The 27,833-nt window shown below is 38.1% G+C and overlaps 1 protein-coding gene across 4 annotated transcripts in view; it reads right to left on the bottom strand.

Moving 5' to 3' along the window:
• The window catches only part of NELL2 (neural EGFL like 2), a 433,912-nt gene that overhangs the window by 77,451 nt on the left and 328,628 nt on the right, over positions 1–27,833 (bottom strand). For all 4 annotated transcript variants that reach the window (XM_070454537.1, XM_070454534.1, XM_070454535.1 and 1 more), the window contains exons 15-16: positions 21,603–21,725; positions 18,755–18,850 (exon numbers count right to left, since the gene is read on the bottom strand). In XM_070454537.1, the coding sequence (XP_070310638.1) occupies positions 18,755–18,850; positions 21,603–21,725 (219 nt within the window). The remainder of the gene's footprint in view (positions 1–18,754; positions 18,851–21,602; positions 21,726–27,833) is intronic.

Raw genomic sequence — 27,833 nt, 5'->3', positions numbered from 1 at the left:
AAGTGGGCGCACCAAGTGTAGCATTTACTGACGGGCTTTAGATTTATGTCACCCTGTGTTTCACTCCAAGTTCTTCAATTGAATAGCTATGTCACCTTGGGCAATTCACTTACTTCTCTATCTTTCCCCCCAAAATGTGAGTCATAACATCTATAACATAAGGCTGTTGCAATATGGACAGTCTGGAGAAAATGTCATGTCAAGGAAACCAAAAACAAAAGGGGTGGGGTGGTGTGGGGGAGAGACTGCTTGAAGGAATTTGTTGCAGGAAGATCAAGAAACCTGAACATATTAGAAAGAGTGCTTAAGAAGTTACATTTGATTTTCAGAAGAATCATCTAGGAATGGGCTGAGGTATAAGGTAAACAAGCACAATGAATGTACAACGAACTCCTTCCATCAATTCGCCTTTCAAGAATGCAAATGAGGATAAAGATTTGATTGATCTCAGATAATATGATATGAATATTTATCAATAATTTCAACTAAATCTGAAAATTCTGCCCACTTTCCTCCTGTATAAGCTAAAATTAATTTATTGATTTTAATCTAATTTATTTTAGTCACTAAATACTGCCTCTCTTTCAGTGTAGGATGCAAAATTACCTATAAATAGAGACTCAACACCCTTTGGTTTGTAATTTAGTTTTGTGACTTATGGAAAGAGTCCCCTTCCCATTATTCACAGAGTAAAGGGTTGTGACATCCTGTAATTTGAAACTTACTTTTGATTCTTGGCTATTCAGAACTGTTTATAGGTCTCTTTGTTTAATTAATTTCTTTTTTTTCTAAATGGTCAAAACCAGGAAGATTATAATGACTAAGCTGTCATATTTATGGAATCCATCAGACTGATTGACTTTCAAGCAAAAAAGAAATACAAATAGTTGCAGTTAACTGATTTTATTTTCCTTGAATTAAACATGTTTAACGAGAATAATGTCACAAAAATATACTTGGCTCTACATAAAAAGAAAAAAAGTTAAGATTAATTTTAAGGCTGAGGTTGGACCTTTTAAAATCTGAAAGAAAACATTCTTGAGTGAGTGATTATATTTTAAAGGCTTCTCAAAGCAAATGAAAACATCTCATCTAAGAAAGAGAAGAAAGAGTTCCACATCTTCAAAGAGGATCAGAGAATTCCTTTAACTTGTTTTGTTAGGGCTTCTGATTAAACAAGAGGTCAAAGTTCATTCTTACTCAGCTTTATAACTACCTTCAGACTGAATACTGAGAAAATTGGCAATAAAAACCCTGTCTAACACTTTAGAGTGTACTTTTCACACATTTAATCAGTTGTTTGCTTGCCTTCCAGGCCCCACCAGGAAGAGTTTATCATGAAGCTTTCCAGGTAAATTACAATTTCTGGGTTACAGCTCCAGAATTCACTCTTCTTGAGAGCAATTTCTTCCGGGGTTACCATATCAGACAAGATTAGTAGTTAGCAATCACTTAAAAGGTATTACTATTATTTTTGTTTCCACCTGTACTTTCCCTGCCATTTAGGTAAAATGCTGCCCTATGCATTAGATAGAGATACGAACTCCGAAGAGGAAAAAACCTGCATTTTACATTCTGCATCTTCATATGCACATCATGTTGTACTGTGAGTGCCTGGAATTTAATAAATATTTAATTTAGATAATTTGGCTTCTGTATTCCACAAAGTTGGCTGCCATTTTTGAAGGCATTTAATCATCTTTATGGTGCAATAGAGGCCAAATATCAGAGCAGAAAGGTCACAAGTTATTTTAATTCATCATCCTTGGGCATGATTTCTTATTTCCCTACTTTAATGGCTATATAGCCCAGAAAAAAATTTACTTAATCTTTTTGAATCTCAGTTTCCACATCTGATAATATTAACTTCTCTAGGGGGTATTGTAGAGATTAGGGGTAAGGTCATAATACAACTCACATATACTGAGACCCATGTGGAAATTCTCTAGGCTTGAAGTGCTTCTAATATTTGGTAATCTAGACTCGATGTTCATTTTCATATGATTTTTGTGATCAGTGTATTTCTTATGGAACTCCAAGTTGTCTCTGGGTAAATTTGCTAGTTTTTTCATATTACAGCTACACATAATATCCTAAATTCACATACTAGTTTAGCTCTTCAAGTATTTAAGAAGAGTTTGCATGCTACCGTTTCTTTTCTGTGTTTTTTTTTTTCATCTCTTGGTTAAACATTGAGAGTTTTTGAACTATCCTCTACATCTGCTGAGGCTTTCATCTCCTGAGTAAACTTTCCCTCATCAAACTCCCATTTTCCAATAATTTCTTACAATCTGTTGGCCAAAGTGAATATAATATTCCACCATGCAATAAGAAACACAGAATTCATGGAGACAGTTACTTATGCTTTAGGATTTCAAAGTACTCAGCTGTAATTAGCTGAGCTATTTCAAATCCTAAAAGATGATGTTGTTAAAATGCCACACTCAACAACATGTCAGCAAATTTGGAAACTCAGCAGTGGCCACAGGTCTGGAAAAGGTCAGTTTTCCTCCCAATCCCAAAGAAAGGTAATGCCAAAGAATGTTCAAACTATTATACAATTGCACTCATTTGACATGCTAGCAAAGTAGTATTCAAAATCCTTCAAGCTAGGCTTCAGCAGTACATGAACCGATAAATTCCAGATGTAAAAGTTGGATTTAGAAAAGACAGAAGAACAAGAGATCAAATTGCCAATATCTGCTAGATTATCGAAAAAGCAAGAGAGTTCCAGAAAAACATTTCCTTTTGCTTTACTGACTATGTCAAAGCCTTTGACTGTGTGGATCACACCAAACTGTGGAAAATTCTTAAAGAGATGGGAATACCAGACCACCTGACCTGCCTCCTGAGAAATCTGTATTCAGGTCAAGAAGCAACAGTTAGAACCGGATATGGAACAATGGACTGGTTCAAAATTAGGAAAGAAATATGTCAAGGCTGTATATTTTCATCCTGCTTATTTAAATTACATTCAAAGTACAATATGCAAAATGCCAGGCTGGATGAAGCACAAGCTGAAATCAAGATTGTTGGGAGAATAATCAACAATCTCAGATACAGAGGTGCTGGTGCTGCTAAGTTGCTTCAGTCATGTCCGACTCTGTGTGACCCCACAGACAGCAGCCCACCAGGCTCCTCTGACCCTGAGATTCTCCAGGCAAGAATACTGGAATGGGTTGCCATGCCCTCTCCAATGCATGAAAGTGAAAAGCAAAAATGAAGTCGCTCAGTCGTGTCCAACTCTTCGCGACCCCATGGACTGTAGCCTACCAGGCTCCTCAGCCCATGGAATTTCCCAGGCAAGAGTACTGGAGTGGGTTGAAATTTCCTTCTCCAAATATGGAGATGACACCACCCTAATAGCATAAAGCGAAGAGGAACTAAAGAACCTCTTGATGAAAGTGAAAGAGGAGAGTAAAAATGTTGGCTTAAAACTCAACATTCAAAAAACTAAGATCATGGCATCCGGTACCATCACTCCATGGTAAATAGATGGAGAAATAATGGAAACAGTGATAGACTTTTACTTTGGGGGGCTCCAAAATCACGGCAGATGGTGACTGCAGCCATGAAATTAAAAGATGCTTGCTCCTTGGAGGAAAAGCTATGACTACCCTAGACAGCATATTAAAAAGCAGAGACATTACTTTGCTGACAAAGGTCTGTCTAATCAAAGCTATGGTTTTTCCAGTAGTCATGTATGGATGTGAGAGTTGGACTATAAAGAAAGCTGAGTGCTGAAGAACCGATGCCTTTGAACTGTGGTGTTGAAGAAGACTCTTGAGAGTCCCTTGGACTGTAAGGAGATCCAACCAGTCCATCTTAAAGGAAATCAGTCCTGAATATTCATTGGAAGAACTGATGCTGAAGCTAAAGCTTCAATACTTTGGTCACCTGATGCGACAAACTGATTCATTGGAAGAGACCCTGATGCTGGGAAAGATTGAAGGTGGGAGGAGAAGAGGACGACAGAGGATGAGATGCTTGGATGGCATTGCTGACTTAATAGACATGAGTTTGAGCAAGCTCTGGGAATTGGGGAAGGACAGGGAAGTCTGGCATGCTGCAGTCCATGGGGTTACAAAGAGTTGGACATGACTGAGCTGAACTGAACTGAGCTCAGCTAAACTGAACTGAAGAGGAACTAAAGAGCCTCTTGATAAAGGTGAAAGAGGAGAGTGAAAAAGCTGGCTTAAAACTCAACATTCAAAAAACTAAGATCATGGCATCCAGTCCCATCACTTCATGGCAAATAGATGTGGGAAAAGTAGAAAGAGTGACAGACTATTTTCTTGAGCTCCAAAAACACTGTGGATGGAGACTGCAGCCATGAAATTAGAAGATGCTTGCTCCTTGGAACAAAAGCTATGACAAATTCAGACAGTGTATTAAAAAGCAAAGACATCACCTTGCCAACAAAGGTCCATCTAGTCAAAGCTATGGCTTTTCCAGTAGTCATGTGTGGGTTTGAGAATTAGACCTTGAAGATGCCTGAGCACTGAAGAATTGATGCTTTCTAACTGTGGTGCTGGAAGATTCTTAAGAGTCCCTTGGACAATGAGATCAAACCCGTCAACCCCAAAGGAATTCATTGGAAGGAATGATGCTGAAGGTGAAGCTCCAATATTTTGGCCATTTGATGTGCTAGAGCTGACTCTTATTTTTTTTTTTTTTTTTTTTAAGAGCCGACTCTTTGGAAAAGACCCTGATGTGGGAAAGACTGAGGGCAGGAGGAGAAAGGGGCAACAGAGGATGAGATGGTTGGATGGCATCACTGACTCAATGGACATTAATTTGAGCAAACTCTGTGAGATACTGAAAGACAGGTAAGCCTGGCGCACTGCAGTCCATGAGGTTGCAAAGAGACAGATGCCACTTAGTGACTGAACAACTGCAAATTACTTACATTAGATTTTATGCTCTTTCTAACACAGACTTAGTATATACTTTCTTTTAGAGGTAGCACAATATCCTTTTTCTCAAACTGGATCAGTGGTCAAGGAGAGTGTGAAACTGTTAAAGTTGGTTTCCTCAATCCTGTACAGTTGTTTTTTCCAGCCTAAATGCAAGAATCTATTATATTTTATTAATATTCATTGAATGTTTACTCTCTGCAAAGCATGATGCTGAGCCCCATGAAAAACAAAAAATTGTAGGTTTCCTTTCTATTCTCAAGGAACCAGTAGGAGGGAATAGGGAAAAGGGGACAGAGAGAAAGAACAGTAAAAGAAAAGAAGAAAGTAAGAGATCAGAATTATGACTCTAAAATTGAAACATTGGTAGAAGCAGTGTGTCCTTATTTGAAAGCTGAAAGTAGGACTGCTACAGGAAGTGCTTTTAAATGTTTGTTAAATGTCATACAAGTATTTCAATCCTCTTGTTCGTACCGTCCGAGTAGTTTTGAATCTCGGTTCTGTTCAAAGGTAGCCATATTAGCTACCTTTCTCAATCTATGTCATTTGCAAATTTGGTTCATCTCCTTTGACTTGAATGTACATTTGATATTTACCTCTGTCTCTGTGTACTACAGTTTAGTTTAAATCTAAAAATAAATGACCTAGACTCTCAAAAAACAGCAGAGTTCTTAAGGAAAAGTCACTTATCACCTGGATAAAGTTGACTACTATGGTTATGTTGTACCTAAATCCCAGTGGCTTCTTCCATAAAGCTCACATAAAGAAAGAAACGGAAACTAGCCATGGATAAGAACCCTCCAGATAGAAGTACAGACTGTCTTTGAGAGAATCAGAAATTGGGTGAAAAGGAAAAAGCAGCTACGTCCACAGTTCAATTCCAAGTAGAATATTTCCCTCATGTGTTAAGAGAAAACACCTGAAATTCTATACCTAACTCATCTAAGACTGAAAACAGCATAAAGCTCATTTCAAGCCAAGATTGAGACTTTGCCACTAACAGACTAAATGGTAAAGAATCTGCCTGCAATGCAGGAGACCGGGGTTCAATCCCTGGGTCAGGAAGATCCCCTGGAGAAGGGAATGGCTACCCACTCCAGTATTCTTGCCGGGAGAATCCCATGGGCAGAAGAGCCTGGTGGGCTACAGTCCAGAGGGTGGCAAAGAATCAGAAATGACTGAGTGACTAACACTTTCATCACTTTTTTTTTTTTTCAAGAGTACTAAAGTAGGTCCTTCAGGAAGACAGAAACAAAAGATAGAAGAAAGAAATGAAATGCAAGAAGCAAACATAATTTGACTGAATATGAAACGTGTCCTACATATCTTTTGAATTAGAGAAGACTAAGTCCCAGGTAGCTGTTTGCCTCTTTGGGCTGTGTGGTGCCAGTTGCTTCAGTCACATCTGACTCTTTGTAACCCCATGGACTGTAGCCCACCAGGTTCCTCTGTCCATGAGATTTTCCGAGCAAGAATACTGGAGTGGGTTACCACACCTTCCTCTAGGGGATCTTCCTGACCCTGGGATGGAACCCGAGTCTTCTGCCTCTCCTGCACTGCGGGCAGATTCTTTACTGCTGAGCCTCCTGGGAAGCCTATTTGTGTCTTTACCACTTTCAAAAGTCTCTCCAAGATATCAAGCTCATACCTCCTCATATTTCTGATGAATTGAAGTTCATTAGCTTATGTATGTAACCAAAATTAGAATATATGGAGAAAGTACTAGAACTTTCCCAACCAATGTATGAGGGTGCCCAAAGAAAAAGAAAGATCCTATACCCAGGATGTGCATTGCTATTAGTGACCCCAGAGTTGCAAATTAAAAGTGTACTTATGTGAGGGATAGCAGGCTTCTGTAACACTGACTTTCCTATTTGAATCACTCTTTCTAATGAAAATGTATCAATACTATGAGTTCCAAAGCATATTGTTAAGGGAGAAGAAAAGCAGTGATTAGGAAAGAGATACAAAGGAAATTTACTTTTCATTATATGCTGTTTGTTCTTTGAAATTTTATACCATGTACCTATATTGCTTATTCAATATATGAATGATGTATTCAGTTAATTGATTTTAGAATAATATCAAAGAAAAATCTAAAAAATAATTTGGTTTGCTTTGAATAAAAGAAGTTAGAGGGGATATATGGATACTAGGAACTCAAGGTTATAATCAAATATGTTATATTCAAATGTGATCCCATGAAAAAATTATCAATATTTTTAAAGCAAAACTGGAGCTTTGTTGCAAATTTCTAAATTTTATTTCTGGAGACCTGCCTTCTAATGGCTTGAAATGTACTTTTTTCTCCCCCTTACATTAACTCCATGACGTGTCCTCACTTCTAGTGTTAATTAGGTAGGCCTTACAATAAAAGAGTCTGAAAAATTTCCCCATCAGAGTTGTTATCTATTATACATGACTAATACATGCAAAGAGTAAGAATTTTTTCCAATTAACCTGAAGGACTTGGAAAAATGACTTTGAGATTTAACATTGAGAACTTTTAACTACTTTTTGAATAGTACAAAGACTTAAATTTCCATAAAACATTATTTTTTAAAGATTAGCATTAGAATTAAAATAAAGCAATTCTAAGCAAATGTAAAGAATGCAAATTCCTAAATTAAACATTTTAAACCATTGAAATGTGGTAAAATTATACTTAAAGCAGTATAAATGATAAATAAATCAAGAAAACAAATTATTTCTTATTTTTAACCCTTATTTTATAACATCTCAGGGTACATGCAGCCAATTTAAGGACATTTAAAAGTTTCAGACAACTCTGTATGTAAATTTTACTTAAAATGTATAATATAAACGCATCAAATGCAATTTACTGAGAAATCACCACATCTAAGACATGGTGTGGTACACCCTGTTAACGTTATTTCTTTTAATTTCCAGAACAACCCATGAGGTAGGTTTTAGTATCTTAATTTTATACACATAAAGATTAAGGCACAGGAAAATGAAGTAATATAGAAAAGATCACACAGCTGGTCAAGAGTAGAGCTAGGACCTTGCCGATGTCACTCTGACTCTAATTTTTATATTTTTGACCACTCTGTTAAATGCTTCAAGGAGAACCAAGGTTTGGCATAACATTAAAAAATTAAAAGGATTATTTAAAACAGGTCAACGATCACCAATATGAAGAAAAGACATGTCTTAAGCACCTAAGCTAACTCATATACAGGTATGGTCAAAAAACTTTTGATGAGAGCTTTTGTTTTTAATTTGGTGACAGGAAAAAGTAACACTGGCATCTACATTCATCCTAAGCTCATTAATATACATTCATTCATCAAATGTAATTCATTCACATTTATCCATAGAAACCAATAAGATCACTGAGGTCTCAGCAAGTATGATTGGCGTCCCCACCTTAGGCAGATTAATGAATACCTGGAACAGGCAAATGAGAAGGGGGCAGCTGAGGGTGAGATGGGTAGATAGCATCGCAGACTCAATGGTCGTGTATTTCAGCAAACTCCAGGAGACAGTGGAGGACAGAGGAGCCTGGCATGCCACAACCCGTGGGGTCACAAAGAGTCAGACACGACTTAGTGACTGAAAGCAACCACCACAGGTCTGTTCCCACATTACAAAAGCCACTGAAATATCTGCTTGTATCTGGTCTCTTCCGTTGAGAAATTCAGATCTGGAAAGGTGACTTTAATAGACAGGGAGAAGGATCAGAAGTTGAACTTCCTTCTTCACAAGTTTTTACAATGAAGTTTGTTTAATGGCTTTTGTATGTGAAGTTTCTATTTGTTTAAGTAGAGCAAAATGATTAGATCTGAAAGAGTGCCTGAAGAACTGCAGATGGAGGTTTGTGACACTGTACAGGAGGCAGTGATCAAGATAATCCCCGATAAAAAGAAATTCAAAAAGGCAAAATGGTTGTCTGAGGAGGTCTTACAAACAGCTAAGAAAAGAAGAGAAGCTAAAGGCAAAGGAGAAAAGGAAAGATATACCCATTTGAATGCAGAGTTCCAAAGAATAGCAAGGAGAGATAAGAAGCCTTTCTCAGTGAGCAATACAAAGAAATTGAGGAAAACAACAGAACGGAAAAGACTAGAGATCTAGTCAAGAAAATTAGAGATATCAAGGGAATATTTCACGTAAAGATGGTCACAATAAAGGACAGAAATGGTATGAACCTAAAAAAAAAAAAAAAGGAAATGGTATGAACCTAATGGAAGGAGAAGATATTAAGAAGAGGTGGCAAAAATACACAGAAACTCTACAAAAAAATCTTCATGACCTAGATAACCACAATGGTGTGATCACACTCCTAGAGCCAGACATCCTGGAATGCAAAGTCAAGTGGGCCTAAGGTAGCATCACTATGAATAAAGCTGGTGGAGGTGATGGAATTCCAGTTGAGCTATTTCAAATCCTACAAGATGATGCTGTGAAAAGTGCTGCACTCAATATGTCAGCAAATTTGGAAAACTCAACAGTGGCCACAGGACTGGAAAAGGTCCATTTTCATTCCAAACCCAAAGAAAGGCAATGCTGAAGAATGCTCAAACTACTGCACAATTGCACTCATCTCACATGCTAGCAGAGTAATGCTCAAAATTCTCCAAGCCAGGCATCAACAGAACGTGAACCATGAACTTCCAGATGTTCAAACTGAATTTAGAAAAGGCAGAGGAACCAGAGATCAAATTGCCAAAATTTGCTGGATCTAGAAAGAGCAATAGAGTTCCAGAAAAACATCTACTTCTGCTTTATTGATTACACTAAAGCCTTTGACTGTGCGGATCACAACAAACTGTGGGAAATTCTTCAAGAGATGGGAATACCAGACCACCTGACCTGCCTCCTAAGAAATCTGTCTGCAGGTCAAGGAGCAACAGTTAGAACCAGATATGAAATAGCAGACTGGTTCCAATTTGGGAAAGGAGTACATCAAGGCTGTATATTGTCACCCTGCTTATTTAACTTATATGCAGAGTACATCATGTGAAATGCCAAGCTGAGGAAGCACAAGCTGGAATCAAGATTGCCAGGAGAAATATCAATAACCTCAGATATGCAGATGACACCACCCTTATGGCAGAAAGTGAAGAACTAAAAAGCCTCTTGATGAAAGTGAAAGAGGAGAATGAAAAAGTTGGCTTAAAACTCAACATTCAGAAAACAAAGGTCATCGCATCTGGTCCCATAACTCCATGGCAAATAGATGGGGAAACAGTGGAAGCAGTGGCAGACTTTTATTATCTTGGGCTCCAAAATCACTGCAGGTGGTGACTGCAGCCATGAAATTAAAAAACACTTGCTCCTTGGAAGAAAAGTTATGACCAACCTAGATAACATATTAAAAAGCAGAGACATTACTTTGTCAACAAAGGTCTGTCTAGTCAAGGCTATGGCTTTTCCAGTAGTCATGTATGGATGTGAGAGTTGGACTATAAAGAAAGCTGAGTGCCGAAGAATTGATGATTTGAACTGTGGTGTTGGAGAAGACTCTTGAGAGTCCCTTGGACTGCAAGGAGATCCAACCAGTCTATCCTAACGGAAATCAGTCCCGAATATTCATTGGAAGGACTGATGTTGAAGTTGAAACTCCAATACTTTGGCCACCTGATGCGAAGAACTGACTCACTGGAAAAGACCCTGATGCTGGGAAAGATTGAAGGCCGAAGGAGAAGGGGACGACAGAGGATGAGATGGCTGGATGGCATCACCGACTCGATGGACATGAGTTTGAGCAAGCTCTGGAAGTTGGTGATGGACAGGGAAGCCTGGTGTACTGAAGTCCACGGGGTTGCAAAAGTCAGACATGATTGAGAGACTGAATTGAACTGAACTGAGAGCAAAATGGTTCAAAACAATGCTTAAAAAAAAAAAGAAAAAGATCTCGGTTGTTGGTAAAGCAAAGCCATCTAAAGTTTTTCTTTCTTTTTTAACTGTTATCTCAACATTTTTATTCAAATTATCCTCTTCTACAAAAAGATATACATTTTGCTAATGGAATTTCACTGTGAGTCATTTCGGTTAAAAAAAAATATGCTATGGCAGAAATGTTTTGAAACTTTGCTAGTTTAACAATTTCATGAAATGTAATACAATTTGACATTAATAATAAATGCTAACTATGCATACTACCAGAAAAATAACTTTACTATAAATGAATTGAAGGATTTTTACTACCTACACTATAACAGTAATAATATGAACTTTTAAAAAAATCAATCCACCTCAACCACTTTAAAGTTACCTTGCATGTAAGGCAACATTCATATATGCCTCATGCTTTATTAATCATTTTGAAATTAGAGATATTAAAAGCTAGAAAAACATTTAGGAATACAATTATATTTACATTCATTTAGTTACTCACTGAAAATAATTAAAAATTCATCTCATGTCTTGATCTGTTATCAGGAAACCCATTATTTTACACACACACACAGCCATTTAACACTAAAATGTCTGATATCCTTTTCTTTGATACTGCAGTATATTTTTGTTTTAGTTTTGCCATTTGATATCAACTTTTTCCCAGTCATAAGCATTTTAATTTGATATGTCAGCAGTTACCTATAGGGGACTGTCAACTGCTTTATAGTCATGCTGCAAATCATGACCGAAAGATTTACTTTTAGTATAATGACAGCTTCACATATTAATTAGATCATCAGACACATGTTTGCTGAGATTTAGCAATTGAGCAATAAATACAGCATGGCAGTGATAGAGCTGTTAAACTTCAGCACATAGATTTCAAATACATTTTATTGAGTTATCCAAGAAATAATCACCCTGCTAAACCCAAGTTAAACACATGATGGAATATTAGAATGTTTAATTAAAAATGAAGTTATGCTTTACAAGTAAGTAATCTTACAAGTGCCTAAAAAAGGCCATGAAAATTAATTTTACTCAGTAAAAACATACACAAAGCCCTTTTGTGAAGTTGGTAAATGGGTTCAATCATTTCACCAAGGTACACATGATGGAGAAACAGACTAAATAAATTAGGGAGGAGGGGGTTCAGAGGAGACTTTTCGACTAAAGTAATAAGAGTTGGTAAAACTCATGTACATTAAGATTATCTTTCAAGAAATCAGGAAATCCTGATACTTCCTTCTCGGAGATTCCACTGCGAGGGCTCAGCAGATAGAATGACTGGAACCAGGCATTAACCTCCTTTCTAAGCTATGAGGCAGCACCCAACTTCAGCAGACACTGAGGCCATTCCTATACCTGGGTAACCTCGGCAATGCTGATGCTTCCCCACCTCGAGAGAGAAAAACTGTCACAGAAGTCACTGGTAAGGAATGGGAGCTGAAGGGGCGGGCATAACAAAAACACAGACAGCAGGATGGATTCCTGAACATACAACACGGCAGAAGCAGAAAGGAGAGAAGGAAGAAAGGAATGAAAGGAATGAAGGAAGGAAGAGAGCAAGGGAGGGAGTAAGAAATGGAAGAAGGAGAAAGGAAACCCTGGAATAAGAATCAGAAGCCTTGAGTTCTACAGTGCAGGCCTGTAACTACAATTAAACACCATATATAAGTTACTCCACGACTCTGGGCAGAAATTACCTCATCCAGTAGGTCAAAGCACAAGATCAGATGATACTGAAGGCCTCTTTAAGCTAATATTTTTAAATAGCCAGCAGATATGGATATGGAAGCATCCACATCATCTTTTATTCCTCATTTATACATTTATTTATTCAACAAAAATCTGTGGAGCACCTAATAAGGTGTAGGCCTAACACAATGTCTCAAAGATTCATAAGTGAACAAGTTATACCCTTTACCTCCATGAAACTCCATTCCTGGAGTGAAAATGAGGTGAACAGACAGAGGGACCAGAGGTGAAAAGCTGGGTAGATTAGCAGGGCTCAAATCTCAAATGTTGCATTAAGACAGGTGGCCTTTATCTCAAGGGCAGTGGGAGGCACTGCCTTTTCTTCTTTCAGTGGTGATATGATCAGATTTGGGTTGTGGAGGTTGGACTGTGCATCACTTCTCATCTGAAGGTATATTTTTTTAATGACACACTTTCTGTTTGTAACTATATCAACAAAGTGGTGGTGTCGGAAGGTGAGGAATTAGGATCTAACCTGGAGAAATTATTAGGGCAGACACCTTGTGGCAAGTATTGCTATTACACTTTCTCAGATAGGAGGCAGGAATGCCCTGCTACTCAAATGGTGAAATATGGTCCTGGGCTAAGAGATGCTAGAAAGCAGAGATAAACTATGGCCCACTGTCCTGAGCACCGACTTTACTCAATGGTGAGTAAGTTAAATATTTTATATATGGAATAGAAATGAATGGATTTATAGGCTAAAACAAGACGTTTTGAAGAAATTTTATTTACCCTCATGGTGAACCATTTCAGGAACTCCCTAGATGAAGGCGCTGTCTCTCCCTCATAATTAGTGTATTCAGAAGAAACTTTGAAAACTTTTAAAAGCACTGATATAGATATTTTTTTAAGTAGAGTATGAGGTAAAAAGCTCTTAGTATTCAGCTGCTAACTCTGTGACATCACAAAAATTTAATCACTATGAACCTAATATTTTTGCTTGTAAACGAATGTTAGCTCCAAGATAATGCCCATCTTTGCAGATATCTGTGAAGAGGAAGGTGATGTGTAGAGAGTAAAAGACACTGAAGCGAATTACTCTGCCCGAGACTGCATAATAAGGAAACAGTAGAACTAGATTTCAGATCTATATTTTTATCAAAGCCCTTAAGGCCTGGCGTGCTGTGATTCATGGGGTTGCAAAGAGTCGGACATGACTGAGCAACTGATCTGAACTGAACTGAACTGAACTGGCTTTTATAGACAGTTACTTAGACCATTGCCTTTCTTTGGGATTGAAATGAAAACTGACCTTTTCCAGTCCTGTGGCCACTGCTGAGTTTTTCAAATTTGCTGACACATTGAGTGCAACACTTTCACAGCATCATCATATTTTAGGGTTTGAAATAGCTCAACTGGAATTCCATCATCTCCACTAGCTTTGTTCGTAGTGATGCTTCCTACGGTCCACTTGACTTCACATTACAGGATGTCTGACTCTAGGTGAGTGATCACACCATTGTGATTATCTGGGTAGTGAAGATCTATTTTGTATAGTTCTTCTGTGTATTCTTGCCACCTCTTCTTAATATCTTCTGCTTCTGCTAAGTTCATACTATTTCTGTCCTTTATTGGGCCCATCTTTGCATGAAATGTTCCCTTGGTATCTCTAATTTTCTTGAAGAAATCTCTAGTCTTTCCTATTCTATTGTTTTCCTCTATTTCTTTGCATTGATCACAGAGGAAGGCTTTCTTATCTCTCCTTGCTATTCTTTGGAACTCTACATTCAAACTGGTATATCTTTCCTTTTCTCCTTTGCTTTTCGCATCTCTTCTTTTCACAGCTATTTGTAAGGCCTCCTCAGACAGCCATTTTTCTTTTTTGCATTTCTTTTTCTTGGAGATGGTCTTGATCCCTGTCTCCTGTACAATGTCACAAACCTCATACATAGTTCATCAGGCACTTTGTCTATCAGATCTAGTCCCTTAAATCTATTTCTCACTTCCACTGTATAGTCATAAGGGATTAGATTTAGGTCATACCTGAATGGTCTAGTGGTTTTCCCCACTTTCTTCAATTTAAGTCTGAATTTGGCAATAAGGAGTTCATGACCTGAGCCACAGTCAGCTCCCAGTCTTGTTTTTGCTGACTGTAGAGAGCTTCTCCATCTTTGGCTGCAAAGAATATAATCAATCTGATTTCGGTGATTGACCATCTGGTGATGTCCATGTGTAGAATCTTCTCTTGTGTTGTTGGAAGAGGGTGCTTGCTATGACCAGTGCGTTCTCTTGGCAAAATTCTATTAGACTTTGCCCTGCTTCAGTCTGTACTCCAAGGCCAAATTTGCCTGTTATTGCAGGTATTTCTTGACTTTCTGCATTTGCATTCCAGTCCTCTATAATGAAAAGGACATCTTTTTTGGGTGCTAGTTCTGAAAGGTCTTGTAGGTCTTCATAGAACCGTTCAGCTTCAGCTTCTTCAGCATTACTGGTCGGGGCATAGACTTGGATTACTGTGATAGTGAATGGTTTGCCTTGGAAACGAACAGAGATCATTCCGTTGTTTTTGAGATTGCATCCAAGTACTGCACTTCGGACTCTTCTGTTGACTATGATGGCTACTCCATTTCTTATAAGGGATTCTTGCACACAGAAGTAGATGAACTCAGATAACTCATCTGAGTTAAATTCACCCATTCCAGTCCATCTTAGTTCCCTGATTCCTCGAATGTCGATGTTCACTCTGGCCATCTCCTGTTTGACCACTTCCAATTTGCCTGTTTCATAGACCTAACATTCCAGGTTCCTATGCAATATTGCTCTTTACAGCATCAGACCTTGTTTCTATCACCAGTCACATCCACAACTGGGTGTTGTTTTCGCTTTGGCTCCATCCCTTCTTTCTTTCTGGAGTTATTTCTCCACTGATTTCCAGTAGCATATTGGGCACCTACTGACCTGGGGAGTTCATCTTTCAGTGTCTTTTTGCCTTTTCATACTATTCATGGGGTTTTCCAGGCAAGAATATTGAAGTGGTTTGCCACTCCCTTCTCCAGGGGACCACATTCTGTCAGACCTCTCCACCATGACCTGTCTCACACGCTAGCACAGTAATGCTCAAAATTCTCCAAGTCAGGCTTCAGCAACACGTGAACTGTGAACTTCCAGATGTTCAAGCTGGTTTTAGAAAAGGCAGAGGAACCAGAGATCAAATTGCCAACATTTGGTGGATCATCGAAAAAGCAAGAGAGTTCTAGAAAAACACCCATTTCTGCTTTATTGACTATGCCAAAGCCTTTGACTATGTGGATCACATTAAACTGTGGAAAATTCTGAAAGAGATGGGAATACCAGACCACCTGACCTGCCTCTTGAGAAACTTGTATGCAGGTCAGGAAGCAACAGTTAGAACTGAACATGGAACAACAGACTGGTTCCAAATAGGAAAAGGAGTACGTCAAGGCTGTATATTGTCACCCTGCTTATTTAACTTCTCATCATGAGAAACACTGGGCTGGAGGAAGCACAAGCTGGAATCAAGATTGCCAGGAGAAATATCAATAACCTCAGATATGCATATAACACTGCCCTTATGGCAGAAAGTGAAGAAGAACTGAAGAGCCTCTTGATGAAAGTGAAAGAGGAGAGTGAAAAACTTGGCTTAAAACTCAACACTCAGAAAACTAAGATCATGGCATCTGGTCCCATCACTTCATGGCAAATAGATGGGGAAACAATGGCTGACTTTATTTTTTGGGCTCCAAAATTACCTCAGATGGTGATTGCAGCCATGAAATTAAAAGACATTTACTCCTTGGAAGGAAAGTTATGACCAACCTAAACAGCATATTGAAAAGCAGAGACATTACTTTGTCAACAAAGGTCCATCTAGTCAAGGCTATGGTTTTTCCAGTAGTCATGTGTGGACGTGAGAGTTGGAGTATAAAGAAAGCTGAGAGCCAAAGAATTGATGCTTTTGAACTGTGGTGTTGGAGAAGAACTCTTGAGAGTCCCTTGGACTGCAAGGAGATCCAACCAGTCCATCTTAAAGGAGATCAGTCCTGGGTGTTCATTGGAAGGACTGATGTTGAATCTGAAACTCCAATATTTTGGCCACCTGATGCGAAGGGCTGACTCAACTGAAAAGACCCTGATGTTGGGAAAGATTGAAGGCAGGAGGAGAAGGGGATGACAGAGGATGAGATGTTTGGATGGCATCACTGACTCAATGGACATGGGATTGGGTGGACTCCGGGAGTTGGTGATGGACAGGGAGGCCTGTCACAGTGAGGTTCATGGGGTCACAAAGTGTTGGACACGACTTAGCAACTGAATAGAACTGAACTTAGAGTAAGTGTGAGACTCTCCTCTTATAGACTGAAAGTTCAAGGATAATTATATAGAGAAAGCTAAATATTCTGTTGGGTTATTTTTAACCCCAGTTTTAAATTTTACATTGCTCATATTAATTTTATGCCCTTTCACACTTTCACAATCTCTCCAAATAATTTTTTTTAGTTGAGTAATGATATACAGGATTGAGCACGGTCATTATTCATCCCAGATATTCTGGGACAGTCTTTATTTCAAAAATCCACACCATTGAAATGCCCTGAAGAAGCCACTATTTCACTAACTCTGCACCAGAAACAGAAACAGCACCAGAAACAGCATAAAATACTGTAGTATTCAGGGGACACAGTCACCACAGGAGTTAACGTACAGGAGAATTACAATGTACCTTGATATATGTGTGTGGGATATACTTGATATACTAGTAGAGATCATGGGATAGAAGCATTGTAGAATCATTGCACTGGAAGTATTTGATTTTGATCTAGTAATTCCAAGATAGTTAATTATCAGAAATCTGTAGTTAATGAGCTCTACGAATGATTCACATGCACGATGAGTTTTGGAACTCCTGATTTAGGAAATGATCTCCTTAAGAAAGAGCCCCATATATCAAGATAGTCACTAGGCATTGTCTGTTAGAGACGTTTGTAACCCATTAGTCATTGAAGTTTGAAAAGAACCACTTAGAGGTATTTGCAGAAACAAAGGATGTAGTGATGCAGTCCTTTCATTAGCATCCTTCTGTATATAGTGGCAGTACTTTTTCAGCAAAATTTTCACTGTCCAAGTGGACCAGAGCATTTTCTGTCTTACATTTGATCGATGTGTTTATTAAACCAGATGACTGCAAGGGGGATGGAGATGGGACATTCACTGTGTCTACTGCACAGAGATTTATGAAAAGCAACAGGAGGCAGTGACTACCAATCACTGGTGGCAGCAGCTTTCTCTTAGGGAGAATAATCAGACTTTGGGAGGACCTGCTATTAGAACCCATTTAACCCAAAACAGGGCTTCCCAAGTGGCCCTAGTGGTAAAGAATCTACCTGCCAATGCAGGAGACATAAGAGACGTGGGTTTGATCCCTGGGTTGGGAAAATCCCCTGGTGGAGGACATAGCAACCCACTCTAGTATTCTTGCCTGGAGAATCCCATGGACAGAGGAGCTTGGTGAGCTACAGTCCAGAGGGTTGCAGAGTCAGGCATGATTAAAGCGACAGTAGGCACACAACCCAGAGCAACCAAAATTACTACTGACATGATTTTAATTAGGGCCAATAATCAATGTACTTTTTAAATTCTTAAGGTGCATTTAAATGGGCAAAACCATCTTACTTTGAGTCATAAGCTATATACTGAGTATAGATATATATATTTAAATATTTTTAAAAGCATCTAGTATTAATCTCTATCAGAAACAGTAAGTTCAGAATGGACTTGGATGAGGAAAAATTAAGGAGTAGAGAACTTTAAATAGTTTGTAAATATACAACAATGAAAAAACATTAAGTGGACCAGGTAAAAATTTATTAAAACATCTCAAATGTGGATGCAGGAAGTAGTAAATTCCAGGAAGTGAGCTGTCCAGAAGCTTGAACTCCATGTTTTGATATTATCATACAATTTCCAGGAACACGGGGCTCCAAATGAGTAATATGAATTATGAAGTCATAAAATCCTAGGCAATCCCAAACATTTTTTTTCTGAGAAGGTTCAATATGCTTCTAGTTATAATAGTTGCAAAACCTCTTTAGACTTTGGGCAAATACTCACTGAAACTTTCCACCTCCTGCGTCCTAAGCTTCCGTATTAATAGAACCATTCTTTTGAGAGCCTACTTGAACCCCTATTTTCCTCATGGATTACTTCATACATTGGTGTAAAAGTTCATTTTCTAGAAGACGGTATGATATCCTTACCTGTTTCACAGCTGTGCCCGGTGAAGCCTTGTGGGCAGGCACACACGTTGGCGGCAATACAAGCTCCTCCGTTTCTACAACCATCTTGGCAAAATGCTAAAATAATTCAGATAAGCGATTTTAGCACTTTATAAGGAAGTAGTTCAAGATTCTTCAAATTAACTTTTCTTTATTGCCTTGAAAATGTTGACATCAAACTATACATCCTATTATAATTTCATATTCATAATATACTTTCCATATAGGTAAGAAACTTCAACACAATTTGTAGAATAATATTCTTTCTGAAGTTAAGTGTTTCACCTATAAAAGAAAATACTAAACTTTCTTTTAACAAAAACCAGTAACCTTACACAGCAGGAAGTGCATTAGAATTAGTATTGCATCTCATTATAACAATCTAAAAATCTTGAAATTAAAACTATAAAAAATGGCAACTATCCTAGACAGCTACCTAAAGAGCAAACCACCATCTAGAGAATGAGACTCAGAAACTAGAAATGATTGAATCCAATGAGGCTTTGATCATTCTATACACTGGCCAAAATGTTAAAATACTAGAAAAATGCCCCATTTTTCAAAAAGCTATAAATCCATCCTAAAGGGATGAATTAGCCAATAATGAGAATTTGCCAAAGGGTCTTTAGGAAGAGTCTTGCATTCCCCCGCCAAGGATAGGTCAGGATCCAGGGCAAAGAAACTTCATGGCCTGTTGTGTTAGAGTGGGTTTGTGAGTGAGGGTAGTTTTTCTGTGAGTAGAAAAGGGAGCCAAGCTTCAACCCATTGCAAGGGTGATGTTTTGAGATGGTTTGGCTTCCAAAAAAAAAAAGAGAAAAAAGTGAGAAAAACAAGGTAGGTAAGACTGTACCCTTAGGAACTTCTGTTTCCACCTCAATTTATACTTTGTTTCTGTAAGAATCAGGGCTGCTCCCTCAGCCTGGCCAGGTCTGTCATGGATGAACCACATCAGCATTTTCCAGGCCTGAGGCAAAAGCTTTTTCTCTAGTTTTCTGGAACATGCCTCCTCTAGTTAGTTAGGATGTACTTTCTCAGAGAGGTAAACTGTAGAAATCTGAGATTTTGTGGTTGAGTTAAAAGAAGGGGCTCAAAGAGGCCCACTTGGCTTCTTTGATTCTAGGTCCTAATCTGTCTTCATCCTAGGCAAAAACAATACCTAGTCACCAGGAATTTGCAAAAAGATTAGGAATTTAAGTCTCATAAAAAGAAAGGGTACATCATGTATACTTCCTCATTGGAGTAATTTGCAAGATTTCAGCACATTGATGGAGGACAGGATGCAGATCCTACATCTAAACTACATCTCTTCCCAGCATTTGACTTTCCCATCAGAGAGGCACGCAGGACTGGAGAGGTTTTACTCAGGCAACCTGCAGTCCTAATTTCCAGAAGAAGTTTATAGATCTTGGAAAGTTCTCATTTCAAAGAATCTTCTATCTGCGTCTACTCAAGGCTTCAAGAATTCTTTACACTATAAAGTTTACTCTTCATATGAATAAGAAGTGAGAGTCAAATACAACTAAGACTGAGAACGTTGGGCTCCCAGATGAAATCTTAACTCTCAGCACACCCAGATGCTTTGGGGAAGTCCTAAGGGTTCAGGTACACTATGCTATGGATTTAGCTTATCTCTGGATCAGTCTAGATTCTGAGGAAATCTTTGGATTCGGACCCCTAAATGAGTAGGTCTTTACAATGCTCTAAATTATGGATTTCCATAACTTTTACAAACAGAGTAATCCTCTGGCTCATCCATGTCTGCATCCAGTGTATTGTTGTAGAACAGGCCTTAGACTCATGCTCCAAGGCCACTGCACTAATAATCATTTATTGTTATTTCCTGTCTCCCATATACATGGCATCAAATAAAATTAATTTTAGTAATCTCCGTGACAGTGTATTTGAGGAATGGGCAGTTTTGAAGCTTAAATGCCTAAATTAGACAAATCATAAGTTTTATATGACATAATAAGAAATATGGACTTTATCCTATGGAAGTCAGTATGAATTTCCAAAATAGTTTCCTCTATTTCCCTTGTGAACTAGGAGGTAAGCACATCTGATGAAAGAAAAAGAGAGCATGTATGCAGGAGAGAATTAATGGATGGTGGTAGATTAGTTGGAATATCCACTGATGGAAATGAAAATCTGAAAATTATTGATTGGTATTGACAAACCAGGTAAAATCAGAGATGATAATACATACGAACCCAATATTCCCAGTTAATTAGTACCTAACAGCTCAAGAGAGAAAATGGAGAAGAAAAACAGTCAGACTGATCCCAAATAGATATTTTACAGTGAATCATGGTAGTAAAACAAATGGGTTGATAGTACTGCTGAAAAAATACAGCTGTAATGTTTGGACTCAAAAAGAAATATATGAACCTGGGAGGAGACTAGAAAACTGGATGAAAAGGAAAGGTCAGAGAGGTTAAAGATGAAAAATTGTGAAAAGAACAGAGGGGAAAAACTGGAAGCAAAGGGACTTTGGGTTAGACAATAAAAAGTTAAAGTCTAGATTTCAAAGATGGAGCAGTTCTGTACAAAAGTGCCTAGGGTATGGTTATGGCTACGGTCTGCTTGAGAGGAACAGAGGTGAAAAACCACTGCGGTTGAGGTGATGGAACATTAAATCAGAGTTGATGAACAGCTGGCCACTTAAACACTGATGTAATCCAAGAGGAAGGACATGAGCTACACTTTGAAGTTCTCAATGGCTGTGGGAAATAGCCAGAAGGCAGGTAACAGTGATGAAAAAGGGTGGAGGGAAGGAGAGATGGACTGCATCATCCCTAATGGAAGAGGTATCAGCACTAAAATCTTTTACCTTTGCATGTGGTTCCATTCCCGGTATAGCCTGGCTTGCAGACGCAGTTGTGTCCTCCAACAGTATTGAAGCATAAAGCGTTTTCATCACAGTTGTGTTGATTTGTGGCACATTCATCATGTTCTGAAAGGAGGATACAGTTTTGTTACTCAAAGATAGATTTTCAAAAAAACTGCATTTTAAATTGAACCTTTATCTTTGTTACTGTAAGGTATTTCTTTCCAACAAAAACATGCACAAAGTATCTATTAAAGAAGAGTTTGTATTTTGAGGTACATACATAGTGCATACATCCACAAACTTTGAACCCATAAAGATTTGGACAAAAGGCAAATGAATAGTAGGAAGGAATAAAGGAGCAGAGAGTGAAGGATCGGGATTAATTCTCAGAAGTAGAGCCCACAAGCCAGCTGTTTGTAGTCTCAGTGGTTAATATTTGGGGAATTATCTCATGATATAAATCGGCCCCTGACTTTTTCCTGTAGCAAGGGAAGGATGATAGGAAAGGAGGTGTGACTGTATTGCTCCACGAATCCTGACCTGCAGGATAATGGAATTGAAGCCCTGGGAATTAGACGCAGTTAACACCCACATCCACACTTGCAAGCATAAAGATACACATGCAAACTGTTGGGGGAGTATTGGCATTTCTTTGTAAGTTGCCTCTTTCTGCAAAGGAGGTCATACTTTTCTTAAATAAGACAAACTTGCCTTTATAATATGTGGAAACACAAACTTTTTGAGATATACAGTCAATATGATAAACTTCTTTAACTGTGTGTAACCTGACACTTTCAAAAGCACCGAATCACTTAATACCCCTAGCACTGCTATGAGAGAGCCAGAACCAATGTCACTATCACTAGTTTAAAGACGAGTAAATGGTGGCTCAGAGTGCTTCAGGGGCCTGCCCAAATTCACAGTCACATCAGGCAACTTCAGAATTCGAGCTCAGTGTTCAGCAAAAATGTAAATGTGAGGAGTAACTGCAGTAAATATGAGAAAGAAAACAGATCTAACACTAGAATCAAGATGAGTAGAAAATGAAATACAGATAAGGAAATGCATACGAGTTAGTTCACCGATCTGAAATCCCTACAGCCTCATACTCACACTGATCACCCAGGCTCTTGCATAAAAATTATTCAGGTCTAAAATTAAATATATATTTTAATATAATAACATTAATTAAGCCATTAATTCACCATGATATGAATAATCAAAGCAAAAAGAAATATTGTTTTTCACTTTAGATCTCTTAGTATTTCAAACAACATACATACTATTCTGGACAACGTAACAGTAATATATCTAATTTTGAAAAAAAACTTGCCTTTGACATATGCAGTTGAGATTAGACTACCATTTAACTACTAAAATCAGATGCACTTTATTTTTTTTAGAAAAAGGTTAACATTTCACGATTCTATGTCCTGTGTTAAACAAGCACAAAGTTGGGTACCTTTAACTATAGCTCTATAATAACTTTATAAAGATTATTCCCAATAACTTTTCAGAGAACAGAGAGATTTCAGTCACTAAGGTTTTAGAATTATAGTAATAGATACCTTATTCTACAAATTCCTGGCTGAATTTCCCCCAATTATATAAAATTCCACTTTTATTATTTAGAATCAGAATATTTCAGAGATTTTAATAAATTTATGCATACTGATGGCAGCCTAGAAAATAGCTGGATTACAAATGAGTGTCCTATAACTAGGGCTACCCTTGGACACGATTAAATATCGGAGAGACCAGAACAGGCAGACTACCTACCCCTGAGTTCAGCTGCCTAAAGCAAAATAAATCCACACTGTGTAGTCTGCAGCTGCTGCCAATTTTCTTTCCAGTGAATTCAAAGAGCTGCAGTTAATCTATAAATCTCTATATGGATAGCTACCGGCCCTTTAAAGACAGTTGCTGACTGACTTGATGCTCTTTTTATCCCTGCCTTGCTTGTCCTCTTAATTAGATGGTCCCCACTGGGTAGAGAAAGGGCCTAACAAGATTTAGTTTAGCATCCAGTATGGTAATGTTCAACAAATGTAAATAACTGCACAAGCCAGGATCTGGTTTCCTCTGTTCTCCTTTACTCACAGCATCCACTGAAATGATCAAGTGGGTCCTAAGCAATTCAAGGGTGAAGACAGTTTTCAAATGTACCAGTGCACACCGGTGCAAATGTTGTTCTCTTGGCCTTCAGTGCCTGCCCCATGGATTCTCCTGGAAAATTCTTACTACTTTTAAATTCAGCTCAGTCACTCAGTTGTGACTGACTCTTTGCAACCCCACGGACTGCAACAGGCCAGGCTTCCCTGTCCATCACCAACTACCGGAGCCTACTCTAACTCATGTCCATCACATCAGTGATGCCATCCAACCATCTCAACCTCTATCATCTCCTTCTCCTCCTGCCTTCAATCTTTTTCAGCATCAGAATCTTTTCCAATGAGTCGGTTCTTTGCATCAGGTGGCAAAAGTATTGGAGTTTCAGCTTCAACATCAGTCCTTCCAATGAACACTCAGGACTGATCTCCTTTAGGATGGACTGGTTGGATCCCCTTGCAGTCCAAGGGACTCTCAAGAGTCTTCTCCAACACCACAGTTCAAAAGCATCAATTCTTCGGTGCTCAGCTTTCTTTATGGTTCAGCTCTCACATCCATACATGACTACTGGAAAACCATAGCTTTGACTAGATGGACCTTTGCTGACAAAGTAATGTCTCTGCTTTTTAATATGCATGTCTAGATTGGTCATAGCTTTTCTTCCAAGAAGCAAGTATCTTTTAGTTTCATGGCTGCAGTCACCAACTGCAGTGATTTTGGAGCCCCCCAAAATAAAGTCTCTCACTGTTAAATGACATATTTTCTGTGAAAATATCTTCCTCCTACCTCCTGCAGAGCTGGGAGCTTTGTCTGCTTTCCCTAGCACAAGGCTCTCTTAATATATTTTATCATAAGTGTAGGCTTCTCCTTGGTCCTCTATTTTCATGCACCACTTGGGACTCTGAAGTTTAGGAGAAGAATTTTACGTTTTTCTTTGGATTTCATTTCAGCATTCAAAGATAGTGTTTTGAATAACTGATTGAAAGAATGAATGACCAGATCAGGAAAGCTAGGATACCCTTCCTCTATTGTTAGCATTCAAGTCAACCTAATCCATTCAACTGTAGTGTGTGTGTGTGTGTGTGTGTGTGCGTGTGTGCGTGCGTGCGCTCAGTTGCTCAGTTGTATCTGACTCTGTGGCCCCAGGGGCTAAAGCCCACCAGGCTCCTCTGTTCATGGGATTCTCCAGGCAAGAATACTGGAATGGGTGGCCATTCCCTCTCCAGGGAATCTTCCCAACCCAGGGATCGAACCCCTATCTCTTATATCTCCTATGTTGGCAGGTAGATTCTTTACCACTGAACCATCTGGGAAGACCCATTCAACTGGAGACTAGATATCAAATGGAAAGCTACTGAAACCTAAGCTGGTTTTTTATGTTTTGTTTTGTTTTTTTGTTTGTTTATTTGTTTTTGCTGATTTTTCTATTATGGTGTTTAATTTGGTTTGGAATATTTCAAATGTTTATTAAGATAGCAAGACACTTTGAAAACAAGTATTGATTCCTTTTCATCATCACTTTAATTTTTTCACACAACTTAAAAGTTGGTCATACTCACAATTATCAACTAAGGTGTGATCTTAAGAAAAGTCTTTTAAAATGACTTTCCTGAAATCTCACAGAAGAATTAACTTTAATTTGACAGCTCTTTACAAAAGAGAATGTGAATGAAGCAAGGAGCAAATATCCTATAAAGTTATCTCAATAAATAGTTAATGATTGCTGTGCCATATCCAGTTTTGGTCAAATGTCAATTTTTTTTACCCTTTCCCTGACTAACATATCCCAAAAAAACTCAACCACCAACCCACCAGTCAGCCTATCCATTTTTAAAACTTCCTCCAACATTTTAAACATATAATAGATAAAATAAGGAGGGAAATATTATGTCAGAATTTAAATCAATATTATATACCAGTGTTTGAGAAGATCATGTCAGGATGTAAGTGTGAATGAATTCCAAGCTTTATTTCACATATAGTGAAATGCAGACATTTCAGGTATGATGTTCAGAATGTTCAATCCATCAGATTCAATGGTATCTTCATATCCTCAGATGAAATGTCATTGTTCATGTGACATGACAGTTCAAACAATAGCTGGGATTGAAACCAAATGCACCCTTTTCTTTTTCTTTTCACTAAAAATATTAGCGCATAATAATTTTAATCAAAATATAATCATTTTTGTAACTATGCATTTTAAACTTACTAAAATGGAAAAGAAATATAGAAGGAAAACTCCATCCTTTAACAGTTCTAAAAATATAGTAATATGGGTGTCAATTATTACAGTACATTCTTTATAGAACAGATAATCTTACAGTGATAGCTGACAAAGATTTGTCTTGAATGCCATAATTTGCTTGCTCTGCATCTTCACCTATATGTGAAACTGATTTTATACCAGTGACAAAGGTCAGCACAGTAAAATTCATTTATGAAAATAAAGTAATAATCTGCACACCTGAATTTATGTTCTAATCAAGAAGTTCACTATGACACAAAATGCAAGTACTACAGAAAATAGGAGTGAAAGCAATTTAAGTGTATCTACAATTCAATTAAATACAACTTTTTCAATGTCTATTTTTCAATGTCTACTTGTATTAGGATTTTCCTGGGATTAAAAATGTGTTTATAAGTAGTCGTTACCCTCACAGAGCTTATAATTTAGTTGGGGAGATTAGACAAAAACATAAAAGCCATACATGGCTTCATTATGAGAAATGCTGAAGCAAGGAATTAATCTCTGTTTAACAATGTTGTTGAGATCAAGGGAGAAAGTCATTTCTAGTTGGGTAAGTGGGAATACAAGAATGACTTTATGCAGAAGGGAGCATTTGACACAGATATTTTTCATGTGTGTGAGGGAAAGATACAGATTCTAAATTAAAACAGCACTTACATATTTGCTTCTTTTCTTTTTTGAATCTTGAGCCTCTTACAAGGTTGAATGAACTTCAGTGATTTATAATAATTGTACCTCTAATTCAGTGCTTACTATACACTACACACTTTGTAACCAAAACCACTTAATTTAATCCTCATATTCACGAGGAAACATTATTATTTTTCAGAAAGTTAAACTTTTCTTGTAGATGTTACCTATCTTGCCTGAGACCACATGGCTGATAACTGCTAGGGCTGTGAGTCAGGACATCTGACTCCAAAAAGCAGTCTACTGATTGCTATGCAATAAGGCCTCCTGACATTTAATGATACGTCTTCCCTGATCCATTTTTTTATTCTAGTGATCTTCTATGTAATTATCCAGAAATTTTGAATGTTTATGCATTAGAAGTCTTCTAATGCTTAGCGATCAGGAAGTTATCACTGCTGTTCAGTTGCTAAGTCGTGTCCAACTCTTTGGGACCCCCTGGACTGCAGCACGCCAGGTTTCCCTGAATTTCACTGTCTTCCAGAGTTTGCTCAAACTCATGTCCATCGAGTCAGTGATGCTATCCTCATTCTCTCTTGTCCCCTTCTTCTCCTGTCTTCAATCTTTCCCGGCATCAGGTCTTTTCCAATGAGTCTGCTCTATTAGGTGGCCAAAGTATTGGAGCTTCAGCTTCAGCATCAGTCCTTCCAAAGAATATTCAGGGTTGATTTGGTTTAGGATTGACTGGTATGATCTCTTTGCCATCCAAGGGACTCTCAAGAGTCTTCTCCAGCACCACAGTCCAAAAGCAACAATTCTTCAGCACTCAGGTTTCTTTATGGTCCAACTCTTACATCTGTGTATGACTACAGGAAAAACCATAGCTTTGATTATATGGACCTTTGTCAGAAAAGTGATGCCTCCGCTTTTCAATATGCTGTCTAGGTTTGTCATAGCTTTCCTTCCAAGGAGCATGCGTCTTAATTTCATGGCTGCAGTCACTGTCCACAGTGATTTTGGAGCCCAAGAAAATAAAATCTGGCATTGTTTCCACTTTTTCCCCATCTATTTGCCATGAAGTGATGGGACCGGATGCCATGCTCTTAGTTTTTTGAATGTTGAGTTTTAAACCAGCTTTTTCACTCTCCTCTTTCATCCTCATCAAGAAGCTCTAGTTCCTCTTCACTTTCTGCCATTAGAATGGTATCATCTGCATATCTGAGGCTGTTGATCTCTTTATT

Source organism: Odocoileus virginianus, chromosome 24 (genome assembly GCF_023699985.2).
Source record: "Odocoileus virginianus isolate 20LAN1187 ecotype Illinois chromosome 24, Ovbor_1.2, whole genome shotgun sequence".
NCBI classification, from domain to species: Eukaryota; Metazoa; Chordata; class Mammalia; order Artiodactyla; family Cervidae; genus Odocoileus; species Odocoileus virginianus.
This window is presented reverse-complemented; position numbering and strand designations above follow the sequence as displayed.